Here is a 21,378-nt window from a genome sequence, read left to right as displayed (position 1 = left end):
GTAGATGGTTTCTGAGGAGAAGTTAGCTACAGTAAAGTACAGCGTTTTTATCTATGTCCCAAACAAACCTGGTTGAGCTTGGCAGCTTCGATCTCTCGATTTTATTTTGTTTGTGTCGGTTTAAACAAAAATGGTATCAAAAGCAACGCGTAGAGATCTATTTAAACTATTTTAAGTGTTTATAATGTAATCAGCTTTCAACTTAATCCGTGTATAAAACCAAAAACATCAACAAAGCGTCATAACCTCAAAATGAGTTCCATACAAGAAAGGCTTCAATTGAAAAGGATCCCGTTGGATACCTGGAACGTAAGGGAACAGTTATGCCTGGCTTCAGCCGTGGTCAGGAGTGGGGACCAGAACTGGATGTCTGTGTCGAGAGCGTTAAAAACCGTGGGAGAACCAAATAGGCCTGCAGATTGGTACTCTCAAAAAAGGTAACAACATACATAACATTGTAGACAGGATTAATGACGTTAAACAACGTATTATATCAATAAATAGAATCTATAAAGATTTTTCGTCCAAACAAACACCCAAGTTACATTCAATCTCTTTAATATTTATAGTTTTCTTTGTTTGTAAACACAGAATGTATTTACGTTTTATTTTAAGCTCACACTGAGCGTCATGGAAGTTTTCTACATAAAACAAAGTCTAATCTGTATTGGCTTAGCAAATTATGTGCGTGCAATAGAGATAGAGTTAGACCAAGAAAAGTCTGCAGCGATTGTGATACCTCACGCAGTGCTAGTAAGAGATGCAACGGATAGTTGTTTGGCCAGATACCGGATATTCGGCCTTACCATCGGCTGAATATTCAGTATCTGGCCGGCGCACCTATACCATCATTTCGGTTTTTCAGGTGCGTATTGTGCAGGTTTTACCTGTTTTCTAGTGAATTTTCGCACGGACTCATTTCTAGATTCTAATTGAGTGCGCGTACAAGTCAGTTGAATGTTTAAATTGTTTTAAAATAATAAACAAGTATGATTATGACCATGACTGCTTCTTAAATCCAAATTGTTTACTCCGAAATCAAGCAATGCTACTATCTGGTATCCGACCGGATAGTAGGTCACTACTAGGGCATCCGGCCAGATATGAAGATAATGGCCGGATATTCCTGATACCGGATAGTAACCGAATATCCGGTGCATCTCTAATTTATACGTCATACTTTCATAGAAGTTTGACGTAATAACACTTGCACTGTGTGGGCTATCAAAATCGCTGAAGACTTTTCTTGGTCTAACTCTAGCAGCAAGTGGGTTAAGGATGTTACCGCACCAATCAATTTCTCATGTACGAAAATCTAAGCGGAAACCATCTCTTCTTTACACGCAGTTATTTTGCTACTGCAGAGTTAAATTGAACTGTTTCTGTACCTCGGTAGTGTAATGTGTAAGATGCTGTTTATATTTCATTAATTATCATCTCCAGTTGCGCGGCCCAATACGGAGTACTGCTAGAACATGTGGAGACCCCAAAGCGCAAGAAACGCAGCTCGGAAGGTGCAGTGGAGACCCCGCAGGAGAGCATCCTTAAGAAGCTCACTCAGGAGCGCATCGCTGAGATACAGGAGGCGGTGGCTGAGATGAACCGCCAGTATGAACAACTCAAGGTGTGCAGTAACAAAGTATGGTAGTAACACTAAAAATGTCACTTCAAAGTCTTTGCAGATTTAGCTAACACAGTTAACGCTCCGGCGTGTAAGTGAGACAGCACTATGCACATATACATGTTCCGCGCATTAGGAGGACTTTATTAGTATTTAAATTAACTTATACATCATATCATACTGAACAACTTTTACTATGAGATAGAGCGTGTATTGTGAAGAATATTGACTGCCAGTGGCGGTGCGTCTATTTTGTTTGTAGGCAAACCGTAGCTAAGTTGCCCTTCCTTTTCTTCATAATTTTAAAGAAAATGGCCCAAGAGCCTGAATATCAGACAACCCGATGGGAATCGAGTTCTATGGATGCTCCGCCACTGTACCTAACTGTTTTGTGTTGATTTGTATTGGTTTCAGGTTTTTTTAAAGGGCTTTAATTAGATTTAAAGACATAAAGTAAGTAAAGTAGACTGGTCGCACGCAGTGCTGACGTCCAAAACAGTTTCATTCAAATCAATATATTTTGATTGTGCCGCTCAGAACCAGGCGGCGCGAGCACCGCGTCCAGTCCGCGGTCTTAATGTGGATGTTTCATATTTTCAGCTAAAGGGACCGCTGTAGCCCAATTAAACATTACCAAGTTTAAAAATACCCTCCTAAAATAAATAAAATATTCCAGAACGAAATAAACGAAGTCCGCAACCCGGCGACATCGGAAGAGCGCGTGCGCGAGCTGTGGACCGCCATCGAGACGGCCAAGCGGGCACGCGAGAGAGAGACAGCCAAACGCGCCGCCTGGCTGAAAGAGAGGGAGGAGAGACGAGCGCGGGTGGAGAGGACGTGGCGGCCGCCTGCGCAGCCCAATCAGAGCGCTCCCTGTAAGTTTGACCACAGACATGTACAAACATTGACACAGTTTTTTAACAGTTTGTAAACGTTACTGGGGCGTAGATTTCATCTAAATGGATTCAGCGGTTATTGATTCCCCACACATCATGACATCACTTTTCACTTTTAAGGGATAATTATTGGGATAAAATTATTCTATGATCTTCCCCAGGACTCAAACCATAACTCGTCTTACTCTTGACGTGGAATGACACATTAATACTTGAACAGACTAGATTCTGAAAAGTCCATGTTACAAGCTTCAATGGCACTTCATAATCCTAAAAAATCTGCATTAAAAAATATAGATAATGTCATAGGGTTGTCATTTTTGCCTTACAATATCTTGTAATGCTCTCATTCCGAAAGACGTCCACTTCTGGACAAAGGCCTCCCCCAAGGATCTCCACAGCGAATGATCATTTGCTGCCCTCAACCAACGGTTTCCCGCGACTTTAACCAGTCCATCTAGTCTGGGGCCTTCCCACGCTGCGTCTTCCGGTACGTGACCGCCACTCGAGAACCTTTCTGCCCCATCGGCCATCGGTTCTGCGAGCAATGTGTCCTATCTAGGGTTAATAAAATGTGTTTATTAACAGCGACGCCGCCGCCGCCATCGTCGCCGCTGCTCACGTCACTACTCAAGTCCTCCCCTGTGGTCACCACCCCGCAGCACATACCTCACCCCGCTACCGTCGTCGGTGAGTATTGTCTGGTTTATTGACGCACGTTACATGACGCGAACATTGAACCTTCGCGTAGAGGGACCGTGCACGTTGGAGGGTCTGCCATCTTGTGACCTAAATCGGAAACTTAAACTTGACATTGACACTTCACGCCGAAGCAGGTGTGGCCCCCTACAGTGCACGCACGCTCCCTTGCGCGTTGTAGGTTCTGCCATCTTGTGGCCTAAATCGGAAACTTAAACTTGACATTGACACTTCACGGCAAACCAGGTGTGTCCCCCTACATTGCGCGCACGCTCCCTTGCGTGTTGTAGGTTCTGCCATCTTGTGGCCTAAATCGGAAACTTAAACTTGACATTTATACTTTGCGCCAGTAATCAAGGGGCTCCTGTGCTGCCCCCTACCCTATAGTTCATGCAAGTTGTCTAGTTTTCTACACATACTTACAACATCTATCAAAAGTAACAAAACTCATTCGCGAATGAATATTTGAGAGTGACTACCCTTATATGCGTGCAAACTTACGCACAATATACGAATCTTCGTGCCAATATCAGTGGCTCACATAATATTGTTTGCCTTTGTAATGTAGTAGTAGTATATTGTACACTTTATTGTACAAAAAGCAACATAAAACATGAAAAAACACACATTAGTACAAAGGCGAACTTATCCCTAAAGTAATTTTTTTTTTCGCAGAAACTATATCACCATCAGCCGGCGCTCCGACTCTATCTATGCTGCTAGAGAAACCTGGCTCTACCAGCCCTCACGACAACAAACATGCCGCTATAGAGCACATCAAGAGTCAGTTAGTACAGATAGAGCAACAGCTTAAAGGTAAGTTTATAGTTATAGAGAAAAACACTTTTAACATTCTCTATTGGGACAGTTTAGCACCTAAGTGTACATATTTTTATTGTTCAGCGAGCACGACCGTGGCTTCCCCCGTCCCTCTCCCCGCCCCAGCAGTGGACATCGATGACATCGAAATAAAGGCCGAAGATGTGTATGCCTTCAGAGATATCGACCTGCATATACCGCCCGTCGCCACCATGCATAAGGGGCCAGTCAGGTATAACATATTCTTTGTATACGATTTAAAGATTAAGGGCCAGTTGCACCAACCACATTTGACAGACTGATCAATGTCAGCCGGCGCGCCCCATCGCTTTACTATAAAACTTTCCATACATAAAAATTTAGCGAACTCTTTAACGATACGAACAGTTTGGTGCAACCGACCCTAAGTGCCGGTTGCACCAAACCGTCTGTCACCGTTAAAGCGTTCACTAAGGGTCGGTTGCACCAAACTGTTCGTATCGTTAAAGAGTTCGCTAAATTTTTGTGTATGGAAAGTTTCATAGTAAAGCGCCGGGGCGCGTCGGCTGACGTTGATCAGTCTGTCAAATGTGGTTGGTGCAACTGGCCCTAAATCGCTGACCCAATATTACCGGGTTCTATGTTTCACTTTTATCGAACTGAAATTTGAACATTGTGATACTGACATTAGGTCGATTTTCAACTATCTTGAAAATGTAACAACCCTGTAATATTGGGCCAGCGAAATGTACATTTCGCTGGCCCAATATTACAGTATGGGAAGTTTCATAGTTGACTGCTGCGTGACGTTGATCAGTCTGCTAAATGGGGTTGGTGCAACTGACTCTTAATCTTAAAGTTATTTTAAAATAACGTGCCGCACATATTAACTCATATTTATAGACTGGTTTATCGCGAATCTATTTTATTACCTTTATTTACCGACGTTTTACGAGTTAATATGTGTTCAAAACGAAAGTTTTAAGTTTTAATGTGCCACACATTAATGTATACAAAAAAAAAAGATGGCACGAATGGAATGAATGATTGATTGAAAATATATATCTGTGTATCACACTAACCAATAAAATGATGGCTCTGACTGTATACCGATACTGGTGTCACAACTACAATGAAAGTTTCGTTCATTCCATTCGTGCCTGCTTTCGAGCATCGATCTGTAAGTACCTCCCCTAAAAATATATACCCCCTTATTCATAAAACTTTACGGGCCTGATTTAGTTATGTTTTATCCCTTTCTTACAAATACATAAGTCAAAATGACAGATAAAGTCAAACTATTACTAGCTAATCAAGGTTTGTAGCTTATGATTTATGAATGAAGGGGTGAGATTTTAACTTCAAAGCGAAGTAGTGTCTTAGGTATGCCTATTTAAACACAATCTGGCGAAAAAAACAACGGGTTGCACTCCGGGACTGCCGGCAGAAGTGAAAACTCAACAACATTGAAAACTCAAAATATTAATAATAGCGCCATCTAGTGCAAAATGTCTGCAGCACTATGTATGATTGAGGTTAACGCCATCTAGCGTATTTCGTCGCATTACTTGAAACCCCTAAGCACATCACTGTTAGTACTCGAGTTATATTAGTACCAGTTAGAGGGAAACTCACTAGACAGCATTTAAGTCAATAAAGAAAAACTCAATGACATTGTTTTTCGATCAGGTCACGTGTTCGTCTTACGAATCTTACGGTCACGTGACACCTGTTACGAGTTTAACATTTTTTCCCCATCACAAAAAGTGCACAGCGCCGCTAAAGAAGTTTTCACTTCAAAAACCCACTATTTTAACCAGATATTTGCTGTAAAAGAAAACAGTGCAAGTTTTTATTACAGAGCGGTCGAGAAGCCGCCTTTCAAGAAGGACGAAGAAGAAACGCCGATGGTCACCGAGGATGTCAAGGTGGAGGTTGAGCCTGCCCCCATCCACGTTCACGTGCAGCCTGTAGAAGAAGAAAAAGCTCCCGAAGAGATTTCTGTTGAAGAAATAACAGTGAGTTAACCCTTTACCCCCTTATGCATAAACGTTTACTAAAGTGGACAAGCCGATAATAATCGTTTGTCCCTTTCCATCATACCAATACGTCGGAAAGGGACAAACGATTATTATCGGCTTGTCAACTTTAGTAAACGTTTATGAATAAAGCCGGGTATTTGTTAATAAACTGTTTATGAATTTGATCACCATGTTTTGCAACAAGTTTACCGTAAACACTGTTTCTGAAACTTAGCAGTCCACACTAGTTTAGTTGTTGCTAGGATGTCGCCCGATGACATCTGTTTATAAACGTTTATAAACTGAATGTTTCGTCTTGTTCTCCACCTAGAGTGGGGAACACAGCAACATGTTTATGCAACAATATTTCATCATCCTTGTTTACAAACATGTTTACAGAGGTGATGAAACATTGTGCAACACTGTATATAAACAGTCATTCAACAGTGTTTATTAACAAAAGTTGCCTAATGAATACCCGGCTTAAGGGGGTTAGTCCGTAGCGGCAACATACTTGCCATCATACTTAAAACAAAAACGCATCTCTATTATAAGAATTACGGTTCTAAATCGAATGACTAGAAAGGAATGTCAAATGGTTGAAGGGTTAAGTTTTTCCTAGAATAGCGGTGCCGTCATATAGCGGCCGTCTCCATACTAAATAATACGACTAAATATGTCTTAGTGTTTGTGTGGAGACGGCCGCTATATCACGGCACCGCTATCCTAGGAAATTAGAGCATTATAGTTGTTTCTTTCTATCAACTCCCTCGTACTTGGACAATTGTGACTTTCCGTCAGACAAGGGTCCTTATGCTTTGAGTGCTCATGGATCATAAGGACCCTTTTCCGATGAAAAGGTCCTTATGCGCATGAAGCATAAAGGTCCCTTCTGTGATGGAAAGTTACATATTCTTAGATACATTTTTGTGAAATATCCACACAGAACAGAAAAAATCCGCTGTTTCGAAAACTAGTGTCCTTGGGTCCATTTTGATTGCTCAGGACACAGGGCGGACACGCCATACATCAAAAATCATTTGCGTTTACATGTGTGCGCGGCAAGTCTGTATACGCGTCATTGTGTATGTGTGGGTAAGTCGCTTTACTGAGAGGACGCCAGAAGTCCGCCAGATTCATGTCGCGGGGCGAGGTAATGCGAGTCGGGGCGGGGCGGTGCGTGCCTGTTCTGTATGATAATACTATTACTTACTATGTACTCAGGAGCTCCATCTTTAACCAACTTAAAAAAAACCGGACAAGTACGAGTCGGACTCGCTCACCGAGGGTTCCGTACTTTTTAGTATTTGTTGTTATAGCGTATAGCGGCAACAGAAAGAGATACATAATCTGTGAAAATTTCAACTGTCTGGCTATCACGGTTCATGAGATACAGCCTGGTGACACACAGACAGACAGTGGAGTCTTAGTAATAGGGTCCCGTTTTTACCCTTTGGGTACGGAATCGTAAAAAGAGGTTTTACATTTGTGTATAAAATCTTGTTCCCACTCTTTGCTCTTTTTAAGTAAGTATGTAAACACTTTCTTGCATAAGACAAGTAGATAAGTATATATAGCGGAGATACATAAAAAGTCCATCATAAGTAGTAGGAGGTCGCGGGTTCAGACCCCGGCTCGTACCAATGAGTTTTTCGGAACTTATGTACGGAATATCATTTGATATTTTACCATTCGCTTTACGGTGAAGGAAGAACATCGTGAGGAAACCGGACTGATCCCAATAAGGCCTAGTTTCCCCGCTAGGTTGGAAGGTCAGATGGCAGTCGCTTTCGTAAAAACTATAGTCCGTTATTTTTAGCATTAGAAAGAACTTGAAAGAAAGTAAGCGATCTTTTAATTGAAAAACACTTTTTAAAAATCAGTAACTATTACTTATGAAAGCAGAAGAATATAAATGATCGTATTAGATTCATAATTGTTACATATTTGCCGTAACTTATTTTTTAAATGTGTTTTTCAATTAAAAGACACATCAAGATTGTTTACCTTATAATAATAATAATAATAAATATTCTTTATTGTGCACCATACAGTTAAAAATACACAGAAAATTAAATGTACATTAAAAGCTAGGTAACAACAGGCGGTCTTATCGCTAAGAAGCCCCTATAAGAACGGGACCCTATTACTAAGACGCCACTGTCTGTCTGTGTGTCACCAGGCTGTATCTCATGAACCGTGATAGCCAGACAGTTGAAATTTTCACAGATTATGTATCTCTTTCTGTTGCCGCTATACGCTATAACAACAAATACTAAAAAGTACGGAACCCTCGGTGAGCGAGTCCGACTCGTACTTGTCCGGTTTTTTTTAAGTTGGTTAAAGATGGAGCTCCTGAACACATAGTAAGTAATACCTTATTTCTAATGCATGCTAAAAAAAGGAACTATAGTGCCTACGTCAACGTCAAATCACGGGATTAGTTGCTAAGCGGACCCCAGGCTCCCATGAGCCGTGGCAAAATGCCGGGACAACGCCAGGAAGAAGAGAGAGGTACATAAAAAGTTCCCCGTATTATTGTCTGGTTTGTCTATTACCAGGTAACCGAGGAGCCGGTGCCGGAAGTGCCGCCGCCGGAAGAGCCTGCCCCGGAACCGGAAGAGGTCAAGATCGCGTTCCCGGAGGTCAAGTTCCCCACGCCCGAGATCAAGGTCATACACCCGGAGGTCCAGAAGGTATTCTTATTATTTGTAATGTTTATTTTCACATCACCTATTCAAAAAAGGGATTTTTCTTCCCCGCTAGGAGGGATCAAGGTTGTACTTTTCTGTTCAAGGACACGATTTTTACTTCCTTGCATACCTACAATTTTTTTTGGTCAAATAATACATATTTTGGAACATAACAATTTCCTCGTAGTTGATGTGAAAAGCAGTATGTGTCACACGGTATCAAAATTATTTCGTCTTGGGCGTTAACAGTTGAATCCCTCAATACGCTCAGGATTCAATGTACGCCCTTGACGGAAATATATCATTTTGATCCCTTGTAACACAAACTACTATTGTATGTCTTTCCGCAAACAGTAAGCATTTAAGGCAGTAAGCATTTATTCAGTAAACTTATATCTTATAATAATACAAATAAACGTGCATAAGAATATTTGATTTTTAGCCAGGGGCGATTTTACTATGGCATTCCGGCCGGGCCCTTTCTGGCCCCTATTTCACCACGGTGACAGGTGCGACAATTATAAAACGTCACTGTTGCTGACGTCACAGTCATCCATAGGCTACGGTTATGATGTCGACAATAGGGAATATTAGGCAAAGCTCTGCGTAGGTAGCACCACTAGCACATACAGTAAACAAACCTCATTGACATCAACAATGACACGTCATGCGTCACCAGGTCAATCACATGGCCTACCGTGAAACACGACAATCGAAAGTTCGGTTTCCGCCTCTCTATCACTCTTGCTTATTCGATCGATAGAGAGGCAGATAAAGAAATTTCGATTTACGCATTTCGCGGTAGGCCACCTGTAAACAAACCGCCTTGGTGCATCAATGTCATAGTGAAAACTTGTCAAACAACTGTTTAAGGCGTAGTATGTATAAGTTACTCTATGGTTTACTAAACAAATTAGTGCTGCACTCTGGCGGCAGAACATTGCAGTAATACTCCCTATTGTCGCACCGTGTCAAGTTTGGTCTGCCAGATTGTATTAAAGTGTATGTCATTTCTGTTGACAGCCGAAGGAGGAAGTGAAAGAACCGGAAGCGCCACCGCCGGAAGTGGAGCCAGAAGTTGTGGTCGAAGACGTCCCGGAAGTGGTGGAAGAGGTCGCCACTGAAGTCGTTGAAGAAACTATGTAAGTTTAAAAAATCTATTTATTTTGCATCATTATTCTAGATCAACACTATGCAAATCTAAGATAAAGTCTAACCCCTCTTATTCATAAAACTTTACGGGCCTGATTTAGTTAAATTATGTTTTCTCCCTTTCTTACAAATACATAAGTCAAAATGACAGATAAGGACAAACGATTATTAGGTAATTGAGGCTTGTAGCGCGTTTATGACTAAGCGCCACTTGCACCATCCCACTAACCCAGGGTTAACCGGTTAAACCGTTAACACAGTGTCAAATTGTACTGGTAACCATGGTAACTTCAGATTTAACCGGTTAACCCCGGGTTAGCGGGATGGTGCAAGTGGGCCTAAGGGGGTAACGCTCGGTCAATCAACGTGATTTTTTTTTAAAAACACATCAGGTCAGATGGAGTAAGAAAAACACTTGAAAGGAAGCCTCGTACTGTTTCTCTTGCCCCGAGCAAAATAAACTATATTTTTCTTTCTTACTCGACATTACCTTAAATCAGCGGTCGGCAACCTTTTAACAGCCAAGGGCCACATAGCAGTTAACGAAGTGGACGCGGGCCGCACTTTGTTAATATTTATGACTTTATTAGGGGTATCCGCAGATGGTCTAAAACGCAAAATGACTAGTGTGTTGTTTTGCCTAAATCGCAATTAGTCTACATCGCAAACGGTCTAGAACGCAAAATGCCCGAATTATTTTTTCCGTTTTATCTTAACTTTATAGCGATGTCGACGGAGCCCCGCTTCCGCGGGGCTCCTATTCCTTGCTGTTTGGCCTGCGGCCATTTGAAGATACCTAACGAACCTAACCTACCTATGTAAAATGTGGTGATATAAAAATTGGGCATTTTGCGTTCTAGACCGTTTGCGGTGTAGACTAATTGCGATTTAGGCAAAACAACACACTAGTCATTTTGCGTTCTAGACCATCTGCGGATAACCCCTTTATCATACATTGTCATGGGCCGCAAGTGAGAGGTTCGCGGGCCGCATGCGGCTCGCGGGCCGCTGGTTGCCGACCGCTGCCTTAAATGAATAACGGTTTCACACAAGAACTTCACTGTAATTTATAAGTCGGTAAAAAAAATTTACAGTAGAAAAAGGCGCAGAATTCAAAATTTCTATGAAACGATTACCCTTCGCGCCTAATTTCTTAAATTTGCCACTTTTTTTTGTACTTACGGTTTTGGCTTGACAGACTTAGGGTCGGTTGCACCAAACTGTTCGTATCGTTAAAGAGTTCGCAAAATTTTTATGTATGGAAAGTGTCATAGTAAAGCGCCGGGGCGCGCCGGCGGACGTTGATCAGTCTGTCAAATGTGGTTGGTGCAACCGGCCCTTAACCTTAAATGTACCTATTGACAGCGTGCCGCCCGAGCCCTCACCGCCACCGGAACCGGAAGAGGCGCCGCCCCTCCCGCCCCTGCCGCCCCCGCCCCCAGAGGAACCAGCACCGGAATTGGTGCCAGAGGTCACTGACCTGGACAGCATCCCGCTACCCAGCGACCCGCCGCCGGAGGACAATGTTATAGGTGAGCGATTATCCTTATCGCATTAAGTGCGCCATTTGTACAGTCACCTGCAATAATATGTTACACAACGAAGGCCGCAAAAATATCTGACACGATCTTATTTGTAGAGTCATAAGAGCGTGTCACATATTTTAGCGGCCTTCGAAGAGTAACATATTATTGCAGGTGACTGTACAGCCTGGCAAAAAAGAGTAGAAGTTAAAAAGTGGCAACACTGTAGTGTCGTCCCTTTCAAATCAATATACAGTGTTGCCACTTTTTAATTTGTACTCCTTTTTGCCAGGCCGTACATACATGATTTGGTACTTTCATCTACTTAAAATAAATTATTTCACACTATGCACGAAATAAAGCACCAGATAATTATTAGAAAAACATAGTTAGCAGTTATCTTTAAACACACGTTCTATTTAATAAATCGGATAGAAATATAAAAACTATATACTTACATATTGTAAATAGTATTAAGACCTTTTTGTAAACCCACTATTGACAAATAAATGATCATTCATTCAAAGTAGGTGAGTTGACCGTGACGTCACGATGTAATGTTTCTTAAATTCCATGTTAGCAAATCGTTTTGACAGTTCTAAAAAAGTAACTGATTTGACTAGTAGGAAAATACCCTATTGGGTACTTTCATCTACTTAAAATAAATTATTTCACACTGTGCACGAAATAAAGCACCAGATAATTATTAGAGAAACATAGATAGCAGTTATTTTTACATGCAATTTCTATTTAATAAATCGGATAGAAATATAAAAAGTAGGCGAGTTGAAGTATTAGTTTACATATAAATTCCATATTAGCAAATCGTTTGTAAAAAACTGTCAGTTCTAAAAAAGAAGCTGGTTTGGCTAATAGGAAAGTACACAACTTTAGTACTAATTGAATCTTATATGAATGTTTTAATTAATTATTATTTATTCTTGAATATGTAAATTTAATGTTAGTGTGTAAGATATTTGCTATGCCCTACCAGGGTATCAGTGCAAATACCATCTGCAATGCAAATGTATTTATTTATATATACATATTTATATTTCGGGGATCTCGGCAACGGCTCCTACGATTTCGATGAAATTTGCTATATGGGGGTTTTCTGGGGCGATAAATCGACCTAGCTAGGTTTGATCTCTGGGAAAAAGCGCATTTTTGAGTTTTATATGTTTTCCGAGCAAGGCTCGGTCTCCCAGATATTAGACCTTATAAGACACAACGCGTTTTTCATTCCACGTAACAGTTTGTTTGCTAACGCCATCCTAGCCTAGTCGGTAGTGAACCCTGCCTACGAAGCAGGAGATCCCGGGTTCGAATCCTGGTAGGGGCATTTATTTGTGTGTTCATCACAATTATTTGTTCCTAGAAATACTTATAAACATCCATAATGTTTTCTATGTACATATAAGTATTTGTATACACCGTGTTTTTATTGAATTCCGTTAACTTCGGGGTATAGTTAAGTACGTTTATAAGAACTAAATGGCATAGTTAATTTAAAAAAAAAAATATTTTTTTTGTTTTTTTTTTTTGTTTAAAAAGTAATTAAATGTAGCATATAGCGTTGTTGTAACACGGGCATTACATTTAACTCAACCAAACAATTGAAATCTGTGACATATCAATGTCATTTCGTACATCAATCGACCGAGATTGTACTTAAGTTTAGTAGCAAATGTATGAACTCATTCTAAACACTAATCAATATGTAAGCCGGCCCTAAGGCAAGTATACACGCTTGTAGAGGCCTTATAGGAAAAAAATAAATTATGGATTATCTCCGAAATGGACTTAATTAGAACATCGGTGTCTTTGAGAAAGTTACTTGATTTAAGCTCAGGAATGCACCCTTGAAATTAACGGAAATCAAAAACAACACGGTGTATATGTGTATATTATATATATCGTCGTCAAGTACCCACAACACAAGCCTTATTGAGCTTACTGTGGGACTAGGTCGATCTGTGTAAAATTGTGCTATAATATTTATTTATTTATAGTTTGCCCAATCGAATTTATTTGCGTTTGTCGCGATACAAACTTATCATAATATTATTTAGTAACCGAGATGCCACCGGAACAACCCCCCCTACCCCCGCTACCGCCGGACCCGCAACCGGAGGAGACCATAGAGAACATAGCGGAGGAGATCAAGGTGCCGGAGGTCAAGGAGGAGACCCAGGAGGATAAGGAGGAGGATGCTGAGGTTAGTTGGTACAGTACCTCGTAAAACCCAGCATATAAAGTTTTCATATTTTTAATTTGAACCTTATTCTGTAAGTAAATTGGAACGAATTTCGGTTGTTTTAAAAAGCAATGAACAAAAGAAATGCTACTTTATTAGGTTCATGGAAGGTTCAAATTAGATTGCACGATTATGTACATTGTAATGTACATTTAGTCTCAAGAGGATAAACAATTGTTTATTTATTTCACAACTCATGTTTATACCAGATTCATAGATTGTAGGTATATGATATAGAAAATCTAACCTCCCTAATTCATAAAGTCTAGTGGGAAGGTTTTTTTAACTATTTACTTGTTGTTGTAGAACGCCCATTATAAAAACGTAAAATTACACGTACAGTCAGCTGCAGAGAGAGGTGACCCACCCATGCATAGACTGATTGTATGCAGGGGGGTGGTCACCTCTCTGCATTCGACTGTCTGTACCTATGAAGCTCGTCTTTGTGATGAAAGATAAGAAACTTTCATTATTTCACTTATTATGTTTTTAATTCCACTAATTCTAACTGTACTAAAATTATTTTTTTCTAAATTTAAATCTTTTTCAATTGGCACCTATCTAAATATCCAAAATATGTGGCATAGGCCACCGAAGTGGCCAATGCAACGTTACCTGCCCCACAGGACTCCATCCCGCTGAAGGACATGATCAAGGACGAACAAGCAGAGGCCGAGGGGCCGAAGGAGGCCGACGGAGAACAACTGGAGCCCCATGCGGATACTGACGATGACACGCCGATGGAAGTTCGAATGGTTAGTATAGATTATCTGAGGCCGAAAGAGGCCACGAGGCCGATAAATAGCTACTAAAGCTCCATGCTGATATTGATGATGACACGCCGATGAAAGTTCGAATGGTTACTTGGTTAGTAACTTAGTATAGATTATCTAAGGCCGAAGGGCCGGAGAGGCTGAGAGGCCGAAAGAGGCCGACAGATAGCCACTAAAGCTCCATGTGGATATTGATATCTAAGTCGTGATCATGAGTTAGAGCAATTATTTTATTTATAACTTTAATTTGAGTGTTTGTTATATTTTTTCCACTTGTATTTGGTTTGTAAAATTATTTGGTTGGTTATTTGGCTGTTAATACATGTCATGCAATAAAGAAAAAATCAAATTATTTCATAAAATAATTTGATTTGTTCCCTAGTTGTTTATTATAAAAATCAACTTTTTTTTGACGTGATAACGTTTTATAAATCGATGAAACACCGGTAGCATGCACGAAAAAGTGTCACGTTGTGGACAGATCTCCATAGTAACGTTGTGGATAGATCTCCATGGTAACGTTGTGGACAGATCTCCATGGTAACGTTGTGGATAGATCTCCATGGTAACGTTGTGGACAGATCTCCATGGTAACGTTGTGGATAGATCTCCATGGTAACGTTGTGGACAGATCTCCATGGTAACGTTGTGGACAGATCTCCATGGTAACGTTGTGGATAGATCTCCATGGTAACGTTGTGGACAGATCTCCATGGTAACGTTGTGGACAGATCTCCATGGTAACGTTGTGGACAGATCTCCATGGTAACGTTGTGGATAGATCTCCATGGTAACGTTACGGCCAAAGTATGCAATTTTTCATCAATGTTTTCTTATGACGTTATCAGTGTTATCACGCAAGATTATCGTGCGCAAACCGACTTTACAGACAACCGTTTTTTGTAGTTGAGCCGTGAAGAAGAAAAGGATGGAAAGAAGAAACGAGATTATTCGCGCAAGAAGAAATCTGATTCGAGAAGTGAGTATTTGTTACTTTAATTGGTACATTACGATACAAGTGCGAAAAGTAGGAAATTGGCAACGAGTGGCGGTAAATTAAAACACGGCCGAGGAGTGTTTTTAATCGACACGAGTTGCGAATTACCTATTCGGACGTGTATAGTAAGGGGAGGCCTATGTTCAGCAGTGGACGTCTTATGGCTGAGATGATGATGATGATGACGTGTATAGTACAACGTTTTACAGTACATATCTTCTTTCCCCTGCCCTTATCCCACGTTATGTGGGGTCGGCACAACATGTTTTTCTCTTCCATTCTCCTCTGTCTTTCGTCTCCTCAGCACTCACTCCTTTCTTTCTCATATCCTCTTTCACACAATCCATCCATCGTTTTTTGGGTCTACCATACGCTCTCCGTCCATCAACATTCATCCCTAACATTCTTTTGCCTATATGGCATTCATCCCTCCTCATTACATGCCCATACCACGCTAACCTAGTACTCCTCATTTTCTCCGTTACTGGAGCTACTTTCAAACTTCCTCTTATATACTCATTCTTAATACGATCCTTTCTCGTCACTCCACACATCCATCTCAGCATTCTCATTTCCGCTGCGTGCACTCTTCTTTCATCCGCTACTTTCGACGCCCAGCATTCTGATCCATACATTACAACAGGTCTCACGATCGTTCTGTATATTTTCCCCTTAAGTTTAAGGGGCATTCGTGGATCGCAAGTTGTTCCAGAGACCTGTCGCCATTTCATCCATCCCACATTTATTTTACAGTACATATAAGGCCCTTTAAACATACTTACATTTTTGACATAGTTGCGTAATGAGCTTATTATCGCACTAGTGCGGTAAAGTAGCACCATATGTACTTTAAAAGAAACTTACCTTACACTACTTTTGAAACTCTGCAAGCTTCGTGATCAAAAAGCTATATTCGCTCTATATTAGACCGCCTGTTGTTACCTCACAGAAAATATTTGATTATGTTACTGTACATTTATTGTAAACAACGAGTATATATCGTCAGGTGACAACCAGAATTCACTTCCATAGTGAACCATATCAGTACTGAAAAAAGGTTGATTTTTGTTCAATATTTTTTTAGTGATCAGTGAGATTTGGTTGTCACCTGACTTTAAATTCTTGTATATTTCGATCTGATCTCTATGTGTCGGTCTGTCCGTCTGTTAGCTTGCTCGGGCTCCGAGAGCGCGGCGGAGGCGAGCGCGCCGGACTCCCCGCACGCCAACGATGCGGAGCGCCAGCACCGGTTGTGGAAGCGGTCCGTCATGCTGGTGTATAGCAGGTGAGTCATCACTAAATAGGTTTAGATGCGTTTTCCTTTGCTGTAAAGCCACTGGACTAAATATCAATAGTAGTTTGTGTTACAAGGGATCAAAATGATATATTTCCGTCAAGGGCGTACATTGAATCCTAAATGAAGCGATGGATTCTACAATAGAATCCCGAACGTAGTGAGGAATTCTAAAGTAGAATCCTGAGCGTAATGAGGGATTCAAGTGTTAACGCCCAAGACGAAATAATTTTGATACCGTGTGACACATACTGCTTTTCACATCAACTATGAGGAAAATAAAAAAATCCAAATGTTGACACAATCTGATGCTTAAACAGATTATTTAAGCTAAAAAAATAATGTGCAAAAAAATTTAAAAATAGTGTGCTAGGACAGAAAAGTGTTACTTTGATCCCTCCTAGAAAAGTCTGCAACGACTTTGATAGCATACGCAGAGCAAGTGTTATTTATACGTCATAATTTCAAAGACGTTTGTTGTCTAAAATAACACTTGCACTGCGTGTGCTATCAAAATCGTTGCAGACTTTTCTTGGTCTAACTCTAATTGGAATCCAGTGATTTAAGGAAAAGCTATAATACCTTAATATATTTTTTTGGTAAACTTGCGGTTTTTTCTGAACTTGCTATTGGCGCGAAAAATAAAACTAATATCAATATCTCGCTGTCATTACATAACACATGGTGTTGTGTCGATATACAGTAGAGTGGTGTCTAAAAGTTCCAAATCTAATAGGGTATTTGACTGTATTTAAAATAAATAATTTTACACTATGCATGAAATAAAGCACCAGAAGATTATTAGAGAAACGCGCGTAGATATCAGTTATTTTTAGACACAGTTTCTATTTTAAAACCCGTATAAAACTATAAAGAGTAGGTAATTTGATCGTGACGCCACACGCTAGTGTCACATATAAAATCCATAGGTAGCAAATCGTTTTGACAGTTCGAAAAAAAAACTGATTTGACTAGTAGTCAAATACCCTATTGGTACAAGCCGGGATTAAACCTAGGACCTCTGCTTAGGTAATATTCATTCACGACATACAGAACATCAGCGGTCGGCAACCTTTTAGCAGCCAAGGGCCACATAGTAGTTAACGGAGGTGACGCGGGCCGTACTTTGTTAATATTTATGACTTTATGAGACATTGTTGTTTGTCACTATTACATACAAAGTAGCCAAGGCGCCTCTCGGGCCGCAAGTGACAGTTTCGCGAGCCGCATGCGGCCCGCGGGCCGCAGGTTGCCGACCGCAGCAGAACATTAATGTATTAAATGTAAACTTGTCCAGGTTATGCGCTCACAAGTACGCGTCCCTGTTCCTTCGACCAATCACGGACGAGGAGGCGCCGGGGTACAGCGTCGTGGTCAAGAGACCCATGGACCTCACCAGCATCAAGAGGAACATAGAAGCTGGGAACATAAGGTACACACACGCATCACAATGCGCAACTAGGTCCGAAATGTTCACCGTTAACGCAAATATTGTTTATACATCACAGTGAACGTTTTTAATGTTATTTATTAATATTGTTATAACAGAACGACAGCGGAGTTCCAGCGCGACATCCTCCTCATGCTCTCCAACGCGCTCATGTACAACAGCAGCGAGCACAGCGTCTACCAGATGGCTAAGGAGCTCCACGAGGAGGTAACACAACATACAACCAATGCTTTAATATTGTTATAACAGAACGATAGCGGAGTTCCAGCGCGACTTTTGTTTTTGCGCCATTTTTATTACATCTCTGTTTAGCCCTATGGTTGACTGGTAGAGATATTGATAGCATAGGCTGTGCAAGTGTTAAGTAAACGTCATAAAGAAGTTTGACATTTAAAATAACACTAGCACACTCTGTGCTATCAAAATCGCAGCCAACTTAGATTGGTCTGACTCTAACCATTTTATAGCATTTTTTTATTCAGATATAATAGGGAATATTACTGCTATTTTCTGCCGCCAGAGTGCAGCACTAAGCTAGCTAGTAAACCATAGAGTAAGTTATACATACCGGGCCATAAACAGTTTTTGACAAGTTTTCACAGACAATAAAATATGACATTGATGCATCAAGGCGGTTTGTTAACAAGGACCTACCGGGAAACGCGAAAATCGAAGTTTAGTTATCTGTTATCTGCCTCTTTATCGCTCGAATATGCAAGAGTGATAGAGAGGTTAGATAACGAAATTTCGATTTGCTTGTTTCGCGGTAGACCCCCAGATTGTGATGGATAGTCGTATTGGCGCTCCTTACGCAGAGTTTTGCGTAATATTCCCCATTCTACAGCATTGTTATCTTTTAACCTTTTGGACGCCACTGACCGATATATCCGCACCGTAGGTCCAACGCCAAAGACCGACTAATCCGTCACAGACCTACGTGCATATGCATAAAGTTCAATTTCAGTTTTGACACTTCGGTGACGTGGGGTCCGAGTGACAGCTTTTGTGTTTGACACGGCGTCGAAAAGGTTAAGTGTAAGGCTTAGCTAAAATGGATCAGTATACGTGTAACGTTTTCCAGGCGGTGTCGCAGCTGGGCATGCTGCTGGCCGCGCAGGCGCACGCCGGGCTGGCGGAGTGCGCGCCGCGCCGCAAGCGCCGCCGCGCCGACTCGCCGCACCACCACAAGCGCGCGCACCACTAACTACACACCACACGGCTTAGGGTCGGTTGCACCAAACCGTCTGTCACCGTTAAAACGTTCGCTAAATTTTATTGTATGGGAAGTTTCATAGATCTCTGCTGCGTGATGTTGATCAGTGTTAACTGTGGTTGGTGCAACTGGCCTTTAGTCACGCTCAGCTCAGACCGCCGACATGAACACAAGCGCATCGCGGTAAGGTCTCATTTAGCCGGCGAACTCGCATGCAACTTACATTCTGCCGCGCTAAGCACAAGAGCAATAACTCATTTTGAAATGTCATTCAATTGTACCTCGTACGTGTACGATTCTACAATTGAAAGAGATTTCAAAATGAGTTATGCTTAGCGCGGCAGCATTGCGGACTACATGTACATATTGGTTGAGTTTGCATCCAATTCAGCCGATCGATCAACCCAGAGCCCTCCGCCGTTTAATTGAGCCCTTACACCTCCAGCGCTACGGGTAGGCGGTGAGAATCAAATTAAACAAGAGTTATATAAGTAACTAAATTTATTCTCCCGTAATTTCCACCACACGGTTGAGAGTCGGAAGGTAGGGTACGTTATAGGCGGGTTCTAATTTTGCTCAGAGTTTAGTTCCACCACGCAAGTACTCTGAGATGCCGGAGCCACCGCGGTTTGAGAGACGGTCGCGCTGAGGGACGTCTCCGCTCTGGAACTATAGGAGATGGTTTTTACGGTCACCGTTTAGCCGTAACTATACTCTGTATCTTTAGGTATTTAAATAAAAGTAAACAAATAATTTGTACATTTTCCGGTAGTTATAACATTTATTGGTTAACCAACCAAACACAAAAACATCTGGATCTGTCACTGAACGACCTGACTTTAACCTACATTATTTGATCATGTAATGTTTTCATCTACCCTCAACTGGCTTAAGGAGCCATTTGAGGGTAGATTTTGTTTACTTTTATTTAAATACCTAAAGATACAGAGTATAGGCACCAAACACAACTAGGTACAATATAATTTATCGATCCACTGCGACAAGTACAACTGACTCGAAGAGTCGATTACACCAAAAGGCAGCAGTATCATGGTCGAATTTTTATCACCTGTCATGCCATGCGTCACTTTCGCACTCACATATTTGTTAGAACGTGACAGGCATGGTTACAAATGATAAAGAGCCGACCATATTAGCCGTACAGTTTGTAATCTTCAAAACGTTCGCTTAATGGTATTGTATCGGATGTTTCATAGATTTACATTATAGTTCGTTTTTTTTTAGCTTTAGAAAGTACTTGAAAGAAGGTAAGCTATCTTGACATGTCTTTTAATTGAAAAACGCTTTTTAAAAATCAATAGCTATTACTTATGAAAGCAGAAGAACATAAATTATCGTATTAGATTCATCATTATTACATATTTGCCGTATCTTATTTTTAAAATGTGTTTTTTAAGTAAAAGCCACATCAAGATTGTTTACCTTATTTCTAATGCTAAAAAAAACGAACTTATGGACAATATATTGGAGTTGTGTCAAATGTGGTTGGAGCAAAGGGCCTTGTTTAGGGCAAGGTAGCGATCTATAAAATATATTAATTTCGCGTGGTCTCTCGTTGTATATCGTATACTGAATCACTAAAACTCTACTTAACCCCTTAGAATTGTCGCAGATGACTAAAATGTTAGTTCAAATGCCAATATTGTGTAATAAAATGTTATTAAGAATAAAACTTTTATAAATTAACTTTTATGTTTCATTTCATACTTTCAGCTTGTTACAATATTAGATTGTTAACCAAGGGATGAAAGGCACTCATTTCTGCCGAGGTAGTTTGGCGCTCGAACGCAGTGAGAGCACTACTAATAGTCCGAGGCTGAAATGATGGCTTTCATCCGAGTTAAACACTCTACTTTTTATTTTGAATACGAAGTAAGTAAAATGCATGTTTTTTTAAAAACATGACTAAGTATACATTTTTATAGTATTTTTGAGGGTACTTTCAATTAACAATTTAGGCAAAAGTATCA

At 40.7% G+C, this 21,378-nt stretch overlaps 1 protein-coding gene across 2 annotated transcripts; it reads left to right on the top strand.

The window, feature by feature from the left end:
- Positions 1 to 46: 46 nt before the first annotated feature.
- LOC134802327 (bromodomain-containing protein 8-like) lies at positions 47 to 19,491 on the top strand. 2 transcript variants are annotated; one of them, XM_063774933.1, is made up of 17 exons: positions 47 to 437; positions 1,444 to 1,624; positions 2,298 to 2,496; positions 3,106 to 3,207; positions 3,892 to 4,032; positions 4,120 to 4,267; positions 5,876 to 6,032; positions 8,597 to 8,731; positions 9,752 to 9,870; positions 11,246 to 11,412; positions 13,476 to 13,621; positions 14,287 to 14,415; positions 15,340 to 15,412; positions 16,601 to 16,715; positions 18,022 to 18,156; positions 18,273 to 18,381; positions 19,256 to 19,491. In XM_063774933.1, the coding sequence occupies exons 1-17, from the start codon at positions 253 to 255 to the stop codon at positions 19,376 to 19,378; spliced, it is 2,364 nt and encodes a 787-aa protein (XP_063631003.1). In that variant the 5' UTR covers positions 47 to 252; the 3' UTR covers positions 19,379 to 19,491. The 2 variants fall into 2 exon arrangements, with proteins under 2 accessions (XP_063631003.1, XP_063631002.1); XM_063774932.1 differs by having other exon boundaries at positions 14,248 to 14,415.
- Positions 19,492 to 21,378: the final 1,887 nt, after the last annotated feature.

The sequence above is a fragment of the Cydia splendana genome, chromosome 24 (genome assembly GCF_910591565.1).
Source record: "Cydia splendana chromosome 24, ilCydSple1.2, whole genome shotgun sequence".
In the NCBI taxonomy this organism is placed as follows: Eukaryota; Metazoa; Arthropoda; class Insecta; order Lepidoptera; family Tortricidae; genus Cydia; species Cydia splendana.
This window is presented reverse-complemented; position numbering and strand designations above follow the sequence as displayed.